Here is a 20,967-nt window from a genome sequence, read left to right as displayed (position 1 = left end):
TATTCCTCCTCCTTCTATCTATACCTGCCAAAAATTCGATTTCACGAACACAAATTTTGAAATTGAGAAAATCAAATTAAGAAATCAGATATAAGATTTGCGGCCCATAACTTAGATTCGACTAAAAAAGCTAGAGAGCAGAGAATCGTCGCTTACAGAGAGCTCCGGTGAACAGGAAAATGGTGAGAATTTAGGGATACGGTTGTCCAGGATAAGGTTAGGTTTACTCGCGCAACCAATTTAGAAAACTCTATGGGCTTCTTATATTACTTTGTTGGGCTTTAACTAATTATGGGCCTAAAATAATAAAAGAACAACGTTTCATCTAGGGTTTATAACTTTATATCGTTTGGGAGTGACGTTTGTTTTCTCGCTTTCGTCGTCGTCGTCTTCTTCGTGAGAGATGTCCACAAAATTTTGGGGTTTAAATTGACAGAAGAAGAAGATTCTATTTTCCGGCTACTCAAGAACATCTCCATCCCCCGGCTGAGTATTGTAAGTTTTTTATTTTATGAAAACCCTTATGATTAGATTCTGATTAGTGTATTGTTTCTTGGTAATTACTTTTTGAGAGGTTTTATGAAATGAAACGAAGAGAGTAAAACCCTAACAGTTTCTTGTTTTTGGTTTCAATTCAACACAGATAAGTCGATGAGTAGCTTCAACGGAGACTCAATGGATAATTTCAAAGGCCTCCGGATAACTCAGCTCGATGATGATGAAGATGAGGAGACTGCAATGGAACCCGTAAACATTGATGAATTTGATGATGATGATGAGGATGATTATGAGCCTGTGACGTTAGGTTTCGTTGAGAGTCCTCGATTCTCTTGGTCGACTCTTCGTCAACTGTTCCCTAATCTAGCTGGTGGTGTTCCGGTACTATGTTAAAACATCTTTCAGTTTTTTTGCAATCAAAAGTGTCTTCTTCTTCCTTTTATGTGTTCTTATGTATTGATTCTTGGTATAGGCATGGTTAGATCCAGTTAATTTACCGTCAGGGAAGTCAATTCTGTGTGATCTATGTGAAGTACCTATGCAATTTGTACTGCAAGTAAGTTTCATACAACTTAGTTTGTTGTTTTTGCATGTTTTTTTGTATCAGTTTATTTAATGGGATTTGTGGGGGGGGGGGGGGGGGGGGAATTTGGCAGCTTTATACTCCTATCATGGACAAGGAATCAACTTTTCATCGGTCGTTGTTTCTCTTCATGTGTCCATCTATGTCTTGTCTACTTCGTGATCAACATGAACAATGGAAACGTGCCCCCGAGAAGGCTATGCGGAGGTAGAAAGATACCTATTGCTATACATATTGCATCTTTGTATTGTTTTGTCTCCTCTTTTACACTAAAGTACTGTTTTTTTTTATATTTTGGTTCCTGAAGTATGAAGGTTTTCCGATGCCAATTGCCTCGTGTTAATCCTTTTTACTCGAGTGAGGCTCCAAAGCACGATGGAACAGACAAGCCATTGGGAAATGGAGGTATTGTGAACTGATTGATGGGTTTGACTCAATTCCGAGAGAATTCTCTTTTAATCGTCAGTTCTTGATATTGTCTGCTTTACTTTCAGCTCCACTTTGCACGTGGTGTGGAACGTGGAAAGGAGATAAACTATGTAGTGGCTGCAAAAGTGCTCGATATTGTTCACCAACACACCAGGTGTTTGCATATGTTCATCGAAGTTTCTGTTGTTCCGCTTGATCATCTGCTCTTTTAAACAAATCTTTACAATCTGTCCGATTTCCAGGCCCTGCATTGGCGCATGGGTCATAAAACCGAATGCCAACAGCTTCGAGCGGTTATTGAGACATCTGACTCAGACCCTGTCAATAATGGGGTCGCCCTAACTCAAAAGCAGAAAGGTTTAGCAAAATTCACAAACTTTTCTTATCCTTGGAACTGTGTGTAAACCTAGGTGATATTAATATTTTGATTTGTGCAGTTGCGAGTAAGAGTCTATGGAAAGAATTTGTAGTGATTCATGAGGATGAAAGTGAGTATGATACAGAGATGTCCGGAGATGATGAAATAGCTAAATCTTTGGTCTCAAAGAGAGATGTTAACGACCAAATGCAATCGCTAATGAACGATTATGAGGTAAAAGTCACTTGTCATGGCCATTTTTGCAAACTTCAAAATGCCTTGAATGATTTCTCAATTTTCATGCTTGTACAGGGAGATGCTGATAAAAAGATTTGGGTTGATTTCCAGCAACGTGTAGCCAAAGCCCCTGAACAAGTTCTAAGGTGTGATTCATACACACAGAAGTTGTGAATTTTTGTATACATCTTTTCTTGATTCTCTTATAACATCAATTTGTGAAATACATATTGATACAGATATTCCCGAAGCTCTGGTGCTAAACCTCTTTGGCCAATGGCAAGCGGACGAGCCTCTAAATCTGAGATACCCAATTGCAAATCTTGTGGTGGTTCTCTTTGTTTTGAATTTCAGGTAATGCTTTCGCTTTTCACCTAGATTTAATGAACTCTTCTCTCATGAAACTTGTATTGGCCTTGTCTTAGTCACTTCTTTTGTTTATCTTAAGAATTGACCGACAATTTCAGCTGAATCAAATCAACTTTTAACCAATAAAAACACAATTTTATTTCTCTGTTATTGCATATTGGAAGCTTGGCTCTGTTCTTATCATTTTAATGGCGGTTTTATTAGGTAATGCCGCAGCTACTGTTCTTCTTCGGCGGTAAGAACGATAGGGAATCTCTCGATTGGGCAACAATTGTGGTGTACACGTGTGCGAACTCATGTGACTCGAGCTTAAGTTACAAGGAAGAGTTCGTCTGGGTTCAACTATATAGTCAGACAGCTTAGAATCTTGTCCTCTGTTTCTGTTCCCTGCTGGCTGTTGCCTCGAAAGTTTTGTTCCTAAAGAATCCGATCGAACCGAACCTAGTTTTTGTAAACTTTTCATGGGTTTTGCCTGTTTAACGATCTCTATATAGATTTTGTAGAAAAAGGGAGATTTTAAAAATTGCTTCGTCTTTAGTAAACTTGGATTTACACTTACTTACATCTCGCTATAAGCACAAACAATTTATTGAATAATTTGATCATATAGATTATAAGGACAAAGCTGTCTAATATCTCTTGTAGTTCACCTATGATCCCAGCTCAACTATGATTATGTGCTAAAACATGTGGATAAGGGTATTACTAAGATGATAAAGAGAGAAAAAGGGCTGGAAGATGGAATTAAGTCTCCTGAAACAGTACGAACTACTGACAAAAGTTATCATATTTGTCACAAACAGAGAGTTTTTACAAAGCTGGAACACAAAAACCATTCAAAATCACTGCTAAAGAGAATTCACTACTGAGCAAACTTCTCACTTCTTAGACTTCTTTGCTGGTACCCTGCACAACAAACGACCCAATGAAAAAGAGTTTAGAATTACAAATTACAAATTACAAATTACAAATCTGGTTCACATGTGATTAAGATCAAAACTTACTCAGCGGTTTGAGCAGGTGGTGCAACGGCAGGTATATCTCCTCCAGGACCCTTGGCAAGACGCTCCTTTCGTCGAGCATGTTTCCTTTCTCGGCTAGCCTTGTTCTTAGCCCTCTTAGCCTCAAACTGGTCAGACAAAGTCTTCTCTCTAGCCTTCTCAGCCTTGGATTTGTGAATACTTTCCATCAAGACACGCTTGTTCTTGTAGACGTTTCCCTTGACTTTCATGTACATGTCATGGTACATGTGTCTGTCAATCTTCTTGGTCTCCCTATACTTCTTTAGAAGACGCCTCAGAACTCTCATCCTCCTCATCCACAATACCTTAGTTGGCAACCTTGCCTCCCTGGTACCCTTCCTCTTACCTTAACCATTTATACACAATAGCCGCATAAAACATCTGTATATAGTTTTCAAAAAGAGTGAGTGTGGGTCAAATGTTACATACCATAACCAGAGTGACGTCCCTTTCTCTTGGCTATAATCAACTCACGTGCTCTTGAACGTGAGTGGATCTTTGTTGGCTTCCTGATGATGAATCCATCCTTCACAAGCTTCCTGATGTTTTGGCCTAAATTTAAACCAACAATCCAAAACCTTAGTCAGAATTAAAACCCAAATGCCAAATGCATACAGATGCGTCACCATTTCATATCGAATAAAACAAAACAACAATCATAAACCAACAGTGTTATATGGCATGTTGATTCAGTAACTAACAGAAACCATAGATCATTATAGTGATTCCAAAGCTATCTAATAAACATCATTTCCTAGCTCAAATTCATCAGACTAAGTTCAAATCATTCAACGTCTCCTACAAAATTAAGCTACAGAAATCCATAATCTTCTGTATTATCTACCAAGCTTCAACCGCAGAGATAAACCAGAACGAGACTGAGAAAGTTAAATCTAATCAACATTTGCAAGTACGAAGAACAACATACGCGAATTGGCCATGGAGATATCACTCCCTTCGTTCGGATCGAGCCATACTTTCTTCTTCCCGCACTTGAGCACTGATGCTGAGAGCCGCTTCTGAAGCTTCAACGAAACCATTTCAGCTTCCTCCCTTGTGGAGATTGTGATTTTGGCGGAGAAGAGCTGATCGCAGAAGACGATATCATTATATATAACATTTTCTAGGGTTACTCTCAGCCGGAAAAAAAAAAAACCTATCATTTTCTAACTGGGCTTTCTGCTAAGCCCAATGGTTTTGAATTTAACACCCAAACGAATAGTTAATTTGTTGATGTACCATGTAGGCCAATCATTGACTTTGTACAAATAGGAGTTGACCTTCTCTCTCGTAACACAAAACTCTCCCAACCCAAAACAAGAAACAAGAGGCAAAAAAAAAAAAAAAAAAACCACCAATAGCCTAAATATAGATTGAGAGGGAAGATGAAAACTTAAAAATAGAACAACCGGTGTAAAAGATGTTAGGAAAACATAGAAGAACCCAAAAATAAATGTTTTAAGCTCTTTAAATAACAATTTTCTATATTGATTATTCTTCTTAATAGTTAAGAACCACGAGAAGAAGAGAAGTTGAGAAAGAAGGGAAAAAAAAAAAACGATGAAAATGGTTGGAAGGATCTTTCTCCTTTTCCTCTCCGTCTACGTCACGGTGGCCATAGCCGGTAAAGCTCCACCACCAACATTCACCGAGAAAGGCAAAGCCCTAGTGGAGAAACTCTGCGAGAAATCCGAAGACAAAGCTTTTTGCGTTGCAAGCCTAACCTCACGTCCTGAGGCAGCAACCGCAACCGCACCAAAACTAGGTGTGATCGCTTTAAGCATCGCGTCCTCAAATGCTTCGGACACATCTTTCTACATCAAAGCCAAACTGAAGCAAAAGAACCTCGAGCCGGCACTCGAAGACACCCTCGACGATTGCTCTAAGAATTACTTAGACGCAGTCGCCCAGCTCGACGATTCTCTCGCCGCTTTGATGCAAAACTCGTTCATCGACGTGGATATTTGGCTCAACACGGCTATTAGCGACGGTGAGGCTTGTGAAAATGCTTTGGACGATCGTGCCGGTAATGATGTTGAGCTTGCTCGTAGGAACTCAAACTTGTTGAAGCTTTGCAAGGACGCTCTTCTCATTAACACTATTTTAACTCCCTAAATTTAAATTTGTTGCTGATTAATTATTTATATGTGTTCACTTGTTATACTTTTTTTAAAAAAAATGGCTCGCTGATTTGTACTGAGTGTAAATTTTAACGATATTTGAAAAACTTGTTTTTCGAAATTTTGGATGAACATATTGTTGAATATATATACATATAGTTCATACAATAAATATGGGAAATTTTCTTGGTACATTCCCCTAGTAGTGACCCGTAAATGTAATCAAATTGTGTAATTTTTTTTTTTGGACACAAAATCAAATTGTGTATTTTATTTTCCCTCCTTGGCTCCTAATAAAATACAATTACAGAAAAATATGATATCATTCATTACTTGAAATAGGATATAAGAGTTGATACCTCATCAAAACATTAAAGATATGAAAAAACAAATAGACAACTAACTAATCATATATAATTTAGTAAACGATGAAAAAAATGAAATTCCATGTTGTTTTCAATACTAAATTTGATTAATTTTTGTCTAGTAACTATCAATTGTGACGATATGAGTTTATCGTTTTTATCTTGACGAAACTCCAAAATTATCTAAAAATATCAGTAAAGTCAAGAAAGTAAATATTTTTATTAATATAATAATTGATGAATAAAATAATAACCAATAATTGTATTACTAAATTTTATGATGATTTAATTTTGACAACCACATAACTATGCTTACAAAATAATTAGAATTAGAATTAATCATCAAGTATTTTCCATTCATTTATATTTTACATTCAAAAAGTTAAAATGTAGTAAATTTTATGTTCGTTAAAAGTGTTAATTCTTATAACTTAAAATTTACAAGTATATCTCAATGAACTAAATAAAACATGTTAACTAAGGAGGTCATTTAATATAATTCATAATCCTAATCTATATAGTATGACTTAAAAAAAAAAAAAAGTATTTTAACACAAAGGGAGAATAAATATACAATAATCTTTGACCACCACAAAGGGAAAAAATAATATCTTATTTTTGTGTTTTGTTTTTCTGGCTTTTTGTATATCGGACGGCAATTGTGTGGCCTATATCTCTCTCTCTCTCGTTCTCTTCTTCCTCCTCTTCCTCTTTCTCTTCCTCTTCACATCACTGTGTGCGTCTCTCTCTCTCTCCTCTATCTTTTCAAATTTCTTCCCCTATACTATCTTTTTGAACACGCCTCTTCTTCCAAAAAAAAAAAGAGTTTATTATACCAATCTCCCTTCTCTGCGATTTCGGAGTCTGTAGATTTTGAAAATTCTTTGTTCGAAATCAATCAAATGGTGGATCGATTTAGTTGGATTGCTTTGCCTCATTAGCAATGACTTCTGCTTCTTCCATGTCCGGTACGTTTTCTTCTCTCTCTCTCTTTTTTTTTTTTTTTGTTTCCTCTATTATCCGAATTGGATTCAAGAGAGCTAATTTCCCCCTTAGGACTGTGATTTTATTAGCTATCCAATTGAATTTGCAAAAGCTTCTTGTTTTGTATATGTGCTCGGAGGGAGAAAGTTTGAATTTTGAGGTGATTAGGTTTATAGACTAGTGGCTTCTTTTGAGTAAGTTCATGTGCCGTTTTCCATGACTGGCACCTAGTTGGTTTTTGTTAACAATTAGTTGGCTTTGACTTCATGAATCTACTACTTTTATCCTTTTTTAGCTGGTTCTGTTTTGGGTTTACTGATTTGATTATGTGTGTGTGCAATGCAGTGTCTGTGGAATGTGTGAACATATGTAATCTAACCAAAGGAGACGGGAATGCAAGAAGCGACTGCAATGCTCTCTCCTGTGCTTGGAAAGCTCCAAGAGCGTTAACTGGTTTTCTAGCTAGCACTGCTCATCCACCTGTTTCTTCTTTGTATTCATGCGGCATAAATGGAAGAACGACCAGAATGAAATCTGTAAGTATTGTACTTTTCTATTGCTTTCTGTTTATTATGTAGCAGGGTGTTAAAGAGTATCTTTGAATGTATATATCAAGCTCCAGAACTGTGTCTTCTACTGATTTTTTGCATGATCACCTTGTTTATGTTGCCATGTTGGGAGTATTTGCTATCTGTTTTTGAGGTTCCTTATGGTAACTCCTTTGGATAATGCAGTGCGCCTGGCAGAGGTATGAATCTGAAGTAGGCTTTTCTGAGGCTCCTTACTTTGTAAATGTGAGAAATCTCTTGAAGTCCAGATTATCTTGTGGAAGTCATAAAAGATGGGAACTGTATTGCGTATCAGCTGAATCTTCTGGTGCATCCGATGATGTTACCGTCGAAACATTGTGGGAGGTAAGATATACTGCCCTCTTCTTTATCATTTTCACTTTATTCGAATGATACTCTCAATCTTTTTAATTGATGGTTATATCTGCAGGACCTTTTCCCATCAATATCTTACTTACCCTGTAAAGAACTAGAATTTGTTCGAAAGGGCCTTAAGGTATGATGATATATAAGTTGCTTTTATATTTCAAAGGCTTCTGTCAACTACATTCCTATACGATTTCCCCTTCGACATCTTATTACTGAATTTTATTTCAGTTTTCTGGTTTTCATTTCTTAATTCAGTAAGAAAGGTTTGTGCAGTTAGCGTTTGAGGCACATCATGGTCAAAAGAGACGTAGTGGGGAACCATTCATTATACATCCGGTCGCAGTTGCTTGTATCCTTGGGGAACTTGTGAGTTCCATGATACGTCGTTGTGAATATGGATTCACATCAAGATTAGATGGAAAGCTTAATAAGTTACTTTTGTACTTGTTTAGGAACTGGATTGGGAGTCTATTGTTGCTGGATTACTCCATGACACAGTTGAAGATACAAATTTCATTACTTTTGAGAAGATAGAAGAAGAGTTTGGTGCAACTGTGCGTCACATTGTAGAAGGGGAGACCAAGGTCTGCCTATGTGTGTTTGCTGAAATATTATTCCACGCTTCCTTTGCCATGAAGTTCATTATTAATAGAAGCTTTTTCCCTTTTAAGGTGTCAAAACTGGGAAAGTTAAAGTGTAAAACAGATAGTGAATCAATACAAGATGTAAAAGCTGATGATTTGCGGCAGATGTTTTTGGCAATGACGGACGAGGTTTTAGTCTCTTAAAATTCTGTATCAGTTGGTGTTGTTATATTATTCATCAGCAAACCTAACTGCTTCATTCCAGGTCCGCGTCATTATCGTCAAGCTAGCTGACCGGTTGCATAATATGCGAACTCTCTGCCACATGCCTCCGCATAAGCAGGTGATTCCTTCAAGTAATTTAGATTTGTTACCGAGCCAGCTCTCAGCTAGTCAGCTCTATGTTTCATTTAGGATAACTAATGAATTTGTGAGTTTCGTCCAGTCCAGCATTGCAGGGGAGACTTTGCAGGTCTTTGCACCTCTAGCGAAATTGCTTGGAATGTATTCCATAAAGGTACAAAAATTTACGTATTGTTTTCGCTTGCTATAATTCGTATTACAATATTATGCCATAAAGGTTAAATTGTTTGTCTGTATACGAAACATAATTGTCTCAGTTATTGTGTCCTATGGCATTCTGAGTTCTGTGGTGGTTATTTTGCAGTCTGAATTGGAAAATCTATCTTTCATGTACGTTAGTGCTGAGGATTATGATAGAGTCACAAGCAGGATCGCTAACCTCTATAAAGAGCATGAAAAAGAACTCACTGAGGTAATATCAACTCATTATCGCGTTTTAGCTTATACTGCCAAAATATTGGTTTAAAAAGAAAAGGAGCTTAGAGAAGGATGTTTATTATCAACATGCACGCTCTCTGACCTTCTGAACTGTAAATTTATCTGGGAGTTTATTTAGTTCATCTGCATTCACAGAGTCCTACTATGTATCTTAGGCAAACAGAATTTTGGTGAAAAAGATTGAAGATGATCAGTTTCTGGACCTTGTGACTGTGAATACTGATGTTCGATCTGTTTGCAAGGAAACTTACAGGTAAATTCATAAACGACTACTTCATTTTACTATGTAACCTATCCTTTTCTATAGCATCTGAAGTCTCGTATATCTACCTGCAGCATATATAAAGCTGCGCTTAAATCGAAAGGATCAATTAATGATTATAACCAGATTGCTCAGGTTTGTGTTGTACTCCCGTCTCCAAGTTGTACCAAAGGTTTTAAATTCAGAACTTCCATCTGTGAGCTTAATATGATTGTTAACACGTTACTTCTTGTATCTTGATTATTTTAGCAGTTACGGATTGTTGTAAAGCCAAAACCTTCTGTGGGGGTCGGGCCTTTGTGCAGTCCACAACAGGTGAAACCCCAATGAAAAGGAAGTGGGTATCTTTTGTTCCGATTTGTTCTGGTGTTTCACTTAGCTTTCTTACTCTGTCGTCAATGCAGATATGCTATCACGTTCTTGGGCTAGTCCATGAGATCTGGAAACCTATTCCCCGAACTGTAAGTATCTGATCTTCTGTATTTTCAGGATAAATTTTCACTACATTATGTCTGCTGAGCATGTCTGACCTTTTTATTACAGGTAAAAGATTACATTGCAACCCCAAAGCCTAATGGCTACCAGAGCCTCCATACTACTGTGATTCCGTTCTTGTACGAGAGTATGTTTCGACTGGAGGTTCAGGTATTTGAGATATTACTATTTCATCACATTTTTTAGAAAATTCCCATTAAGTTGTTTTTTTCTTTCAAAGAGTTAAGCATGGGGAAATTCAGGCCGATTTAATTGGGTAAGTCTACATTTTTCTCTGCAGATCAGAACTGAGGAGATGGACTTGATTGCTGAAAGGGGCATTGCTGTTTACTATAACGGCAAGGCTCTTTCTGCTGGATTAGTTGGAAATGCGATTCCTTTAGGTAGAAATTCAAGGGGGAAGACGGGTTGCCTCAACAATGCAGATTTTGCACTCAGGGTATTTACTGACCATACTCAGAAGTAATACTGCTAGATGTAGGCAGTGATATTTTCTTTTTTGCCTTCCCAGTATGATGTTAGTTATGACAGTTTATTATTCCAGGTTGGGTGGCTCAATGCAATAAGGGAATGGCAAGAGGAGTTTGTGGGTAACATGAGCTCTAGAGAATTTGTGGATACCATTACGAGAGATCTTTTAGGTAGTCGTGTGTTTGTATTCACACCTAGAGGAGAGGTAAGAACTAATCCTCGATGCCTCATAAACATCATCAAATTCTCCTCGCGTTTACTTAATTGCTTTGGTATTCTATTTGCAGATAAAGAACCTCCCGAAAGGGGCCACCGTTGTTGACTACGCTTATCTGATTCACACGGAAATTGGAAACAAGATGGTAGCAGCAAAGGTATTTTTTTCATTCCTGTTGTTCATTCCATGGCATCTTTAAAATAACAACTGGACTAGACTTTAAGGATACTTAATGGCTTGACATTGCAGGTCAATGGTAATCTTGTTTCTCCAACGCACGTTCTTGAGAATGCTGCGGTCGTGGAGATTGTCACCTACAACGTTTGTACCTTTTCTCTTATGCATTTGCTTTTCATTTCTCCTTTTCTTTTGGTCCTGCGTAGGGAAATTGTGTTTGGCTTCATCAGCTCTAGTACCTAGGTTTCACTTTCACTAGCTCTCATGTTTATTATTATTGCCACATCACAGGCCCTCTCAAGTAAATCTGCATTCCAGAGACATAAACAGTGGTTGCAACATGCCAAAACAAGAAGTGCTAGACACAAGATTATGAGGGTATGTTATTGGAATTCGCCACTTTATGCTTATTGGCTTACTATTACAGTATTACTAATTCTTCATGTCTTTCATCTTGTTTCAGTTCCTAAGGGAGCAAGCTGCACAATGTGCAGCCGAAATTACGCAAGATCAAGTCAATGACTTTGTGGCAGACTCTGATAGCGATGTGGAAGATCTCACAGAAGATTCAAGAAAGAGCCTACAATGGTGGGAGAAAATCCTCGTCAATGTTAAGCAATTCCAGTCACAAGACAAAAGCAGAGATACGTCACAAGAAAAAGGTAGAGATACAACACCCACGTCTCAAAATGGAAGCGTTTGGGTCCCAAAGGTGAATGGAAAACACAACAAAGCAATAAAAAAGTCGAGTTTGGATGAGCCAGAGTTCCTCCTACCAGGAGATGGAATTGCCAAGATTTTTCCTGCTAACATCCCTGCTTATAAAGAAGTGTTGCCTGGCTTAGACAGTTGGCGAGACAGTAAAATTGCCTCATGGCATCATCTCGAAGGTCACTCCATCGAATGGTTATGTGTAGTGTCCATGGATCGCAAAGGTATGTAATCATTGATTTCTTGTTGTCGTGATTGATGATCCCAACAACTCGAAAGGAAAATCAGAACTGTTTGTTACAATTTGGCAGGCATAATCGCAGAGGTTACAACAGTCCTTGCAGCTGAAGGCATCGTAGTATGTTCTTGTGTGGTGCGTGCCTTAATACTCCCTCCATTTCATAATATAGGATGTTTTAGAGGTTTTTGCTTGTTTCATGTTTTCAATTTTTGAGGCAACTTTTAGACTACTTTTATATTTTCTTATTATTTATTTTATGCAGTCTTGTTTTTGATTGGTTAAACTTTTTAAAAGTAAACATTTCTTATTATGCTTGCTTTGGCTAAAACATCTTATATTTTGAAACGGACGAAGTATTAACTTACTTCTGAACCTTTTATAGTTTCCAACGACTCATCTCACAAAGCTTATGGTTTATTGCAGGCCGAGATTGACAGAGGAAGAGGATTAGCGGTAATGTTGCTTCAAATAGAAGCAAACGTTGAAAGTTTGGTAATATGTCCTTAATGTTCTAAACTCTCTTTTTTGGACCTTCAGTGACTAAGCACTAACCCGTGTCTCTGTGGATATGCAACTCCCAGGTTAGTGTTTGCGCTAAGGTGGATCTAATCTTGGGTGTGTTGGGATGGTCGAGTGGTTGTAGCTGGCCAAAATCAACAGATTGTTAAAGCTAAAGGACTAAGGTGATGCTCAAGTTCTTGAGTGTTAAAGCTAAAGGACTCACGTTCTTGGCCGTGAAGTTTTGTCATGTTCACTGGAAAAATAAGCAAACTGAAGAAGAGAGAGTCTGGTTGCTCCAAGTAGAGGTAGAGAGCTCTTATAATATTCTTGACAATATATATCACTTTGTTTTGGAAAAAAAAAGAACAAACAAGAAAAAAGAGAGTCAAATTCTTTTAGATGTGGTTATGTTCAATAAATCAAGGTCATTGTATATAAAGACCAAAAAAGAGTGATTCTGAACATACGATGTAATATGTAGATACTCCTGTAAAACCTATACTTGCACATAGAAGAAGATAAAAAAAAAAAAAAAAAAAAAAAAAAAAAAAAAAGCGGATGCATTTCCCAAAACTGTTTATATAATTTGTACTTTGTTTTTGTTTTCTTCATTTTTCCAACGAAGTGATCCAAATTAAAAAAGTAAGGGCAGTTCTCAACAATACCATATTTATAATTATAGCCATGAAATTTAACAGAAGTTTGATCACAATTTAGGCAAGTCAAAATAAGCAATTAGGTGATTATATAAAACGAATCCAATTATAAAATATAAGATACATGAAACAGTCATACGACATGAAATAAAAACAAAGAAAACAAACTGTTAGCTCATTTTCATTTTCGAACAAACGTTTTACGACGAAATCAAACAAAACGAAAAGATTCTCCCATCGCATGGACACGTTCAAATTTCATGTTCAATCAAATGATCATAATTAGTAGTAAGTAGGTTCAGAGGTGTAGAAGAAAGGACCAGCCCAGTAAAGCTTGAAGCTCTTGTCTTCAAGAACACGGTACTTGCTCAACGACTGGCCTCTAACACCTTTGTTCACATCGGTCGGGAAATCGCAGTCAGCGATTGGAGATTGGTAAAGGTAAGCTTTGCATCTGGTCACGGTCCTTCCTGCACGAAGCTGCGAAGGGAATATCGTGGCGAAGAAGTAACCTTTGGCATCGGTTTTGCTGCTCATTATCGATATTGGAACTATCTCTTTCCCGTATGCATCAGTCTTCACACATGCAATTCTTGCCGTTGCACCTGTCGTAAAATAAACAATGCCATAATTAAATGATAATCTTTTCGTACGTAATAACGAAAAAGAAGCAAAAATATATATATATATTTTAAAAGATGTGTTAACTAACGCAAAAACCGCTGTATCATGGTTTTAAAACTTTAGCTATAAAGTAAAGAGATAATACGATTACTTGCAAACGTGATATGATAATTTGAATCCGCAACCATACTAGGTATACCTTTCTGTATATACTCTAATGTTCTGGTACCATAAGACCAATTCCTATTGGTAATTCTAAAGAAGTTATATTTGTTTGAATAAGAAAAAAATAAAGTTATATTACGTACCTTGGATTGGGTAACTTTTGCCACCTGACCTGCACATGATGACCCCCTCAACAGCGATCGGAATCAATTTTCCGGTCTCTGGGTCGGCTTCATTGCCGTAATAAGCAACTGAGGATATGATTAGAGATGAGAAGACTACGAGAGAAGCAGCATATGAGATGCGTGAGAAAGCCATTTCCTCCTCTCTTTTTTTTTTTGCTTGCTTTGCTTATATGTTGTTTAAGCAAGTGAAATTTTTTGAAAACTGATTCCAGGGGTTTTATAGGTTAATTGCGTTGACAAAGAAGGTTAGTTTTCTAATTAAAGTATTGGCTTAGTGTACATTAATTTATTCGTATCAATAAGAAAGCGAGCAAATATGTATTAATAAAACATTAAAACCAAAAAAGAAAACTTGTAATAAGAACGTGTATGCACGGCATACAATAGTGTTATTGTCCCGACGTGAGTCGCATTATACTCTGTGTGTGGATTACCAATTCTGAAGACGGACGGTTTCAAGTTCCATTGCATATTATGGATAGACAAAAAAATATCCCGAAATATGATATAAGATGCTAATGCTTTCCGTTTCTAAATTTTTGAACCCAAGTCTAAATAAATTATGACTTACATGCAGTCCCAACCCTAGGCTAAAACAGGTGAATGGTGTTAGGTATCAAATCTCTATAAAAGAAAATAAGGGCATCATTTTAATTTTTACAAAAAGCTCTCATAGCATTACGAGTTTGACTCCCAAATCTTCCTTCTTGCAAACTTTTTTCAACTTGTTTTTAATAGTGGGCCAAAAACCTTTTTTTTTGTTTTTGTTAATTATACTTTTTTACTTTATGCAGCATATTAACTTGGGGCGGCCCTGCTCACATGCTTCTAATAACTTGACGTTAGTGATATACTATATTGTTTGTAACCTGATTTTTGTTGGTTTCTTTCCTTGGTTTATCAGCTTCTATAAATAAAGGGTTATAATTTACATGCACCGATGCAAAAAAAATCAGTGAGCGCAAAAGATTGCCAAAATGTTTACAAGAAAGTCATCCAAACTTCCAACCTCTTACCTCATGTGCATTCTAAACCATTTTGCTACATTAGTTACTTTGTTTGTCTATTGTACCTAAAGTGGTTCAACTCCTGGTTACTTCAGTTCAGACTTCAGACCATCTCTTTTCACTAACGACACACATTACCAATAAGACTAATTGGACCAAGCTTGATAAACTGTGGGCTTTCGATGTTTTGGGCCAATAAAGCCTGTTTTAACATTCCTCAGCCTCAATCACATTTTGATTTCTTCTTTTTTTTTTTCTAATATTTCTTTGGATACAATAAAATTTAGAAATTACTTTAAAATAATTATTTGAACGGTTACTTTCATTTATTTTATATTAAATTCCAAAATATTTATACGTGGCGAGAAAACAGAGCACCAGTTGTCCGCTTTCAAAGAAGAGAGCAACAGTCATAACAGGGGAAATCGGTCAAAATCAACTTCAACTATTTACCAGACCTTTTTTTATACCTAAACTTCAACATACTGTAAATAACAATTTAAAATATATTAAAATTCAAATTTGCTAACCTAAATTATATAAAATATTATCAATTTCAACCTTTGTTCGAACAATGTTAAATCAGAATTTAACGATATTGAGTCAGACGATCTGTGGCATCCACATGGCATTGGGAATGACCAAAACTAAGTTATTTGGTCATTTTTAGGTGTGTTGTGGTAAAAAACAAAGCGTTTGACAAAAAAATGGAGTATTAGAGTCCGGTTTTGGGTGTGTTGTGAGACTTCATTTTTGGTCATTTCTTGCTATAAAAAACCTAAAAATAATCAAAACGACGTAGTTTTGGTAAATCTCAGTGCTATTTTGAAGTCACAGACTGTCTGACTAAACATCATTAAACTCTGATTTATCATTGTTCGAAGAAAAATTAAAATTAATAATATTTTATATAGTTTAGATAGCAAATTTAAATTTTAATACAATTTAGGTTGTTATTTGCATGATGTTAAAATTTAGGTACAAAAAAGTACTGGGCAAATAGTTGAAATTGATTTTAGCTGTTTCCCTCACAACATGTGTACTCTGCTTTTAACCCTAAGAGACGTCGGCAGAGCTTTCCACTGCTTTACTATTCCCCCTCAAACTATAAAAATACATACACTCTATATAACACAGTCACACGTGTACTCTGCTTTTAACCCCAACAGACGTCGGCGGAGCTTTCCACTGCTTTACTATTCCCCCTCAAACTATAAAAATACATACACATTATATAACAGTCACATGTGTACTCTGCTTTTAACCCCAACACGTCACTCCTCGTAGCAGAAAAAAAACAACAGTATCAAGAAACAGAGAAGATCAAACACGTCTCTTTGTCTCTTTGTCCTCTAAAATTCCAGAATCATCCTGCTTTTTAATCCTCTTTATCAATGAAACAGTGATTATTTCAATAGCTATCTTTGGTGATTCGGTTTGATCAAACAAAGCGGAAAAATCAAAACTTTTTCTCGATTCTTTTGGAATCTGGGGTTTTTTGGGATATCTGAATATTCATGGCAAACCCTAAGCTCACTAGGGTTCTAAGCACTAGGGATCGCGTGCAAGACACGCTCTCCGCTCATCGCAACGAACTCGTCGCTCTTCTCTCCAGGTTCTTCGTCAAGATTCTGAGCTGATTCCCCTGTTTTTGTTTTCCGGGAAAATTCTTATTTCCCCCTGGAAAGTTCGTTTCTTTCTTGGGAAATCTCAACCCTTTCAACTTAATTTGCTTATTGGTTTGTATTTTGTGAAGGTATGTGGATCAGGGAAAAGGGATACTTCAGCCGCATAACTTAATCGACGAACTCGAATCTGTAATCGGAGACGATGAAACGAAGAAGAGTCTCTCTGATGGTCCCTTCGGAGAAATCCTTAAATCAGCAATGGTAACAAAAGCATCTCCTTCTTATTCAAATCATCAAGAAACTAAACATTTTAGTTTCAGAATGATTCGTTTCTAATTGTGTTATAGGAAGCTATAGTTGTGCCACCTTTTGTTGCCTTAGCCGTTAGACCAAGACCTGGTGTTTGGGAATATGTTCGTGTTAACGTCTTCGAGCTAAGTGTTGAACAATTAACAGTCTCTGAGTATCTTTGTTTCAAAGAAGAACTCGTTGATGGACCTACTACTGACCCTTTTCGTCTTGAGCTTGATTTCGAGCCCTTTAACGCAAACGTGCCGCGTCCTTCTCGTTCGTATTCCATTGGTAATGGAGTTCAGTTTCTGAACCGTCACTTGTCTTCTGTAATGTTCCGTAACAAAGATTGCTTGGAGCCTCTACTTGATTTCCTAAGAGTTCATAAGTACAAGGGTCATGTAAGTCTTCTTTATATTTTGTTGCTTATCAAAAAGTTGGATTTGGTAAACAAAATGTGAACTTTTTATTTCGTGTGTGTGCAGCCATTGATGTTGAATGATCGGATTCAAAGCATATCTAGGCTTGAAAGCCAACTTAGTAAAGCAGAAGATCATATCTCTAAGCTTCCAGAAGAAACTCCGTTCTTGGAATTTGAATATTCGCTTCAAGGGATGGGTTTTGAGAAAGGATGGGGAGATACAGCAGTGCGAGTACTCGAGATGATGCATCTTCTCTCTGATATTCTTCAAGCGCCCGATCCTTCGTCCTTGGAGAAGTTTCTTGGGATGGTACCGATGGTTTTCAACGTTGTGGTCTTATCTCCACATGGATACTTTGGGCAAGCCAATGTCTTAGGCTTACCTGACACTGGTGGACAAGTACTCCCCTTAAACCGTTAGTTGTTAATCTGTTTTTCAGATTTCGATTAGCTTTCAAGATTCTTCGATGTTTCAGGTTGTCTATATTCTAGACCAAGTTCGAGCCCTTGAGACGGAGATGCTGTTGAGAATAAAGAGACAGGGTTTGGATATAACTCCAAGGATTCTTATTGTAAGTATATATTTTTTTTTATGATTATTAATGTTTAATGGTCTCAAGATGTTAAACTGTGTTTGTGGACTACATTTTTCAAGGTAACGAGGTTGATACCGGATGCTAAAGGAACTACATGTAACCAGCGATTAGAGAGAGTCAGCGGAACAGAACATACTCATATTCTCCGGGTTCCTTTTAGGTCTGATAAAGGGATCCTTCATAAATGGATTTCAAGATTCGACGTATGGCCTTATCTAGAGAACTATGCTCAGGTTTGAAACTCTTAGCTTTCTTAAGTTTTGTTTACTTGTTGTGTAAGAAAAAGAATGTAACTGATATTTCTTTCTTTAAAAACAAAAAACAAAAAAAAGGATGCAGCAAGTGAGATTGTTGGTGAATTGCAAGGTGTACCCGATTTTATCATTGGTAACTATAGTGATGGAAACCTTGTTGCATCGTTAATGGCACATAAAATGGGTGTGACACAGGTCAGAGCTTCACGTTTTTTCAAATATATGATTGTTATGTTTTTTCGTCTATGGAAAGGAACATCACAGATTTGGTTTCTTTGCTTTTTTTTGTGTGTGTATGAACAGTGTACTATTGCACATGCTCTGGAGAAAACCAAGTATCCAGATTCAGACATTTACTGGAAAGATTTCGACAACAAGTATCATTTCTCTTGTCAATTCACAGCTGATCTAATCGCAATGAACAAGGCAGATTTCATCATCACAAGCACTTACCAAGAAATCGCAGGAACGTAAGTGACTTGATAATATTATATCGAGAAGTGTTTTTTTTGTTTTTCAGGTTTCCGTCGGCAATACTAATATTGTATTACTTTTATCAGGAAGAACACGGTCGGTCAATATGAAAGCCATGGGGCTTTTACGCTACCCGGGCTATACAGAGTAGTACACGGCGTTGATGTGTTTGATCCTAAGTTCAACATTGTCTCGCCTGGCGCGGACATGACCATCTATTTCCCGTTTTCTGAAGAAACCAAGAGACTCACAGCTTTACATGGTTCCATAGAGGACATGCTCTATAGCCCTGATCAGACTGATGAGCATGTGTAAGTTACAGTATTTGGTATTCTGTTATTAAATTTGTTTTGAAAATTCATAACCGAAAACCAAATCTTCCGGTTGGATGTTGAGTTGTGTGTTTGCAGTGGTACATTGAGTGATCGATCAAAGCCAATACTCTTTTCTATGGCGAGGCTGGACAAAGTGAAGAACATCTCTGGTTTGGTTGAGATGTACTGCAAGAACACAAAGTTGAGGGAGCTGGTTAATCTGGTTGTAATAGCTGGTAACATTGATGTGAACAAGTCCAAAGACAGAGAAGAAATCGCAGAGATTGAGAAAATGCATAACCTTATGAAAAAATACAAGCTTGATGGACAGTTTCGTTGGATAACGGCTCAGACTAACCGAGCTCGTAATGGTGAGCTTTACCGCTACATCGCCGATTCAAGAGGTGCTTTTGCTCAGGTAACTTGGCATTCAATTTTTTCAGTTTGATTATATCGTTTATTCGGTTTGGTTTGGTTTAAGAGCTAACCGTTATTAAAGTGACCTGTTTTGTATATATAGCCTGCGTTCTACGAGGCGTTTGGGCTTACGGTAGTGGAAGCAATGACTTGTGGGCTTCCGACTTTCGCAACTTGTCATGGTGGTCCAGCAGAAATCATCGAGCATGGGCTCTCGGGTTTCCATATCGATCCATACCATCCGGAGCAAGCGGGTAACATAATGGCTGACTTCTTTGAACGTTGTAAGGAAGATCCAAACCATTGGAAAAATGTGTCAGATGGTGGGCTCCAAAGGATATACGAGAGGTAACAAAACACTAAAAGCAAAGCGTAGTTGTAAGGCAGAACAACAACAACACACTATTAACAATGAATCTCTCTCAGTTAACCATGAATCTCTCTCATTTAAGCGTGCTTAATATGGTTTTTTGTGTAGGTACACATGGAAGATATACTCAGAGAGATTGATGACACTTGCTGGTGTGTATGGTTTCTGGAAATACGTATCGAAATTGGAGCGTCGTGAGACTCGGAGATACCTTGAAATGTTCTACATTCTCAAATTCCGCGACTTGGTCACAACTCACAAACACTTTCTTTATTCTAGCTAGTTCCATCTATATAAGCTCTCAAGGATCTCATGGTTTGTTGTCTTTGTTTCAGGTGAAAACTGTTCCTTTAACCACCGATGATTGACCCAGTTCCGCGTAGGATGAACTGTTGGGGTGTAAAAAAATAATAAAAGATGAATAAATTCGGCTATGTAACCTATGTTGTGTCTTACTGTCTTGTATGTATGAAAAAGAAGATTTGTTGGATGGAGAACTTGTTTGTGTTCGTGGTACGTTTGTGTTGTGTCATGTATGTGTGGACTGACATGTTGAATAAAACTCACGTGAAGTTTGTATCTTACACCAAGAAAGTCTTCGACGGAGCTTTCATTTCACATCTAATTCGTTTTCAAAGCAAAATAACTAGATCGATTCCAACATTTTCTTAAGATGTTTAAAATAGTAAAATGTATATATATACATATATATAGACCTCATAATTCTGAAAATAATTCACACTACCTCCATACCTCAGTCCGAAAGAAATTATCAAATTAATATGATTTATACTATAAAACTAGACTCTAAACATTAAAATCTCTATCTTATTACAACTTGGTCGTCCAATAACTTTTGTTTTATTTCTGACCATAAATATGAAAGCTAGAAACAAAATATTTTTAAAAATGTTTATTCAGAATTGTCTGTGAAACGAAAGTGAAGCTTTAAAACGTGGAATTTACTTTTTATGAACGGAGAGATTTGTTGAAGTTCACAACATTCTTCTCTTTAGCAAAAGACGATTTGGTACAAAAATGCTGGTTAGAGATTTGACTGGATGCATAAGACTATCCTCATTGGTTTAGTTTCTTAGTTGTTTCTTAAGGCATATTTAATAAGAAAAAAAAGAGAAGAAACTTTGCTAAGAGTTAAGGAAAATTTTGTTGATTATTGGTAGAACCAAATTTAAGGGTTTCTT

The 20,967-nt window shown here is 36.9% G+C and overlaps 6 protein-coding genes across 12 annotated transcripts; 4 read left to right on the top strand and 2 right to left on the bottom strand.

Moving 5' to 3' along the window:
- Positions 1-18: 18 nt before the first annotated feature.
- Positions 19-2,997, top strand: LOC104737559 (uncharacterized). 2 transcript variants are annotated; one of them, XM_087481181.1, is made up of 11 exons: positions 19-495; positions 644-879; positions 971-1,054; positions 1,155-1,288; positions 1,389-1,486; positions 1,576-1,664; positions 1,753-1,867; positions 1,948-2,102; positions 2,181-2,251; positions 2,345-2,459; positions 2,679-2,997. In XM_087481181.1, the coding sequence occupies exons 2-11, from the start codon at positions 652-654 to the stop codon at positions 2,835-2,837; spliced, it is 1,248 nt and encodes a 415-aa protein (XP_087337307.1). In that variant the 5' UTR covers positions 19-495; positions 644-651; the 3' UTR covers positions 2,838-2,997. The 2 variants fall into 2 exon arrangements, with proteins under 2 accessions (XP_087337307.1, XP_087337308.1); XM_087481182.1 differs by having other exon boundaries at positions 350-495; positions 614-879.
- A 193-nt stretch (positions 2,998-3,190) lies between these two features.
- LOC104737558 (large ribosomal subunit protein eL19y) lies at positions 3,191-4,591 on the bottom strand. The gene is made up of 4 exons (XM_010457758.3): positions 4,425-4,591; positions 3,926-4,048; positions 3,479-3,842; positions 3,191-3,380 (listed from the first exon to the last, which is right to left on the bottom strand). The coding sequence occupies exons 1-4, from the start codon at positions 4,534-4,536 to the stop codon at positions 3,353-3,355; spliced, it is 627 nt and encodes a 208-aa protein (XP_010456060.1). The 5' UTR covers positions 4,537-4,591; the 3' UTR covers positions 3,191-3,352.
- A 355-nt stretch (positions 4,592-4,946) lies between these two features.
- LOC104737557 (pectinesterase inhibitor) lies at positions 4,947-5,788 on the top strand. The gene has a single exon (XM_010457757.2). The coding sequence runs from the start codon at positions 5,057-5,059 to the stop codon at positions 5,609-5,611; it is 555 nt and encodes a 184-aa protein (XP_010456059.1). The 5' UTR covers positions 4,947-5,056; the 3' UTR covers positions 5,612-5,788.
- Positions 5,789-6,574: 786 nt separating this feature from the next.
- Positions 6,575-12,936, top strand: LOC104737555 (putative GTP diphosphokinase RSH1, chloroplastic). Of its 6 annotated transcripts, none has more exons than XR_015577909.1 (24): positions 6,575-6,949; positions 7,311-7,501; positions 7,700-7,879; positions 7,965-8,030; positions 8,177-8,269; positions 8,356-8,487; positions 8,575-8,676; positions 8,753-8,830; positions 8,933-9,004; positions 9,155-9,262; positions 9,444-9,541; positions 9,625-9,685; positions 9,803-9,865; positions 9,955-10,011; positions 10,094-10,195; positions 10,326-10,484; positions 10,577-10,721; positions 10,804-10,890; positions 10,983-11,054; positions 11,202-11,288; positions 11,374-11,845; positions 11,933-11,994; positions 12,286-12,354; positions 12,444-12,936. XR_015577909.1 is itself a non-coding variant. In XM_010457756.3 (24 exons), exons 1-24 carry the CDS (start codon positions 6,925-6,927, stop codon positions 12,528-12,530), a joined length of 2,655 nt encoding a protein of 884 aa, XP_010456058.1. In that variant the 5' UTR covers positions 6,575-6,924; the 3' UTR covers positions 12,531-12,936. The 6 variants fall into 6 exon arrangements, 4 of the variants coding, with proteins under 4 accessions (XP_010456058.1, XP_010456056.1, XP_087337304.1 ...); XR_015577908.1 differs by having other exon boundaries at positions 9,800-9,865; XM_010457756.3 differs by having other exon boundaries at positions 10,590-10,721.
- Positions 12,937-13,091: 155 nt separating this feature from the next.
- LOC104737554 (protein SEED AND ROOT HAIR PROTECTIVE PROTEIN) lies at positions 13,092-14,181 on the bottom strand. The gene is made up of 2 exons (XM_010457752.2): positions 13,952-14,181; positions 13,092-13,624 (listed from the first exon to the last, which is right to left on the bottom strand). Exons 1-2 carry the CDS (start codon positions 14,124-14,126, stop codon positions 13,302-13,304), a joined length of 498 nt encoding a protein of 165 aa, XP_010456054.1. The 5' UTR covers positions 14,127-14,181; the 3' UTR covers positions 13,092-13,301.
- A 1,977-nt stretch (positions 14,182-16,158) lies between these two features.
- LOC104737553 (sucrose synthase 3) lies at positions 16,159-20,349 on the top strand. Its single transcript, XM_010457751.3, has 13 exons — positions 16,159-16,615; positions 16,757-16,889; positions 16,976-17,320; positions 17,405-17,740; positions 17,817-17,912; positions 17,996-18,169; positions 18,269-18,385; positions 18,494-18,660; positions 18,751-18,975; positions 19,075-19,396; positions 19,499-19,743; positions 19,874-20,012; positions 20,101-20,349. The coding sequence occupies exons 1-13, from the start codon at positions 16,518-16,520 to the stop codon at positions 20,131-20,133; spliced, it is 2,430 nt and encodes an 809-aa protein (XP_010456053.2). The 5' UTR covers positions 16,159-16,517; the 3' UTR covers positions 20,134-20,349.
- The last annotated feature ends 618 nt before the right edge of the window (positions 20,350-20,967 follow it).

The sequence above is a fragment of the Camelina sativa genome, chromosome 13 (genome assembly GCF_030686135.1).
Source record: "Camelina sativa cultivar CO46 ecotype springtype chromosome 13, ASM3068613v1".
NCBI lineage: Eukaryota > Viridiplantae > Streptophyta > Magnoliopsida > Brassicales > Brassicaceae > Camelina > Camelina sativa.
Note: the sequence above shows the minus strand (reverse complement) of the source record. Positions and strands in the feature narration are given on the sequence as shown.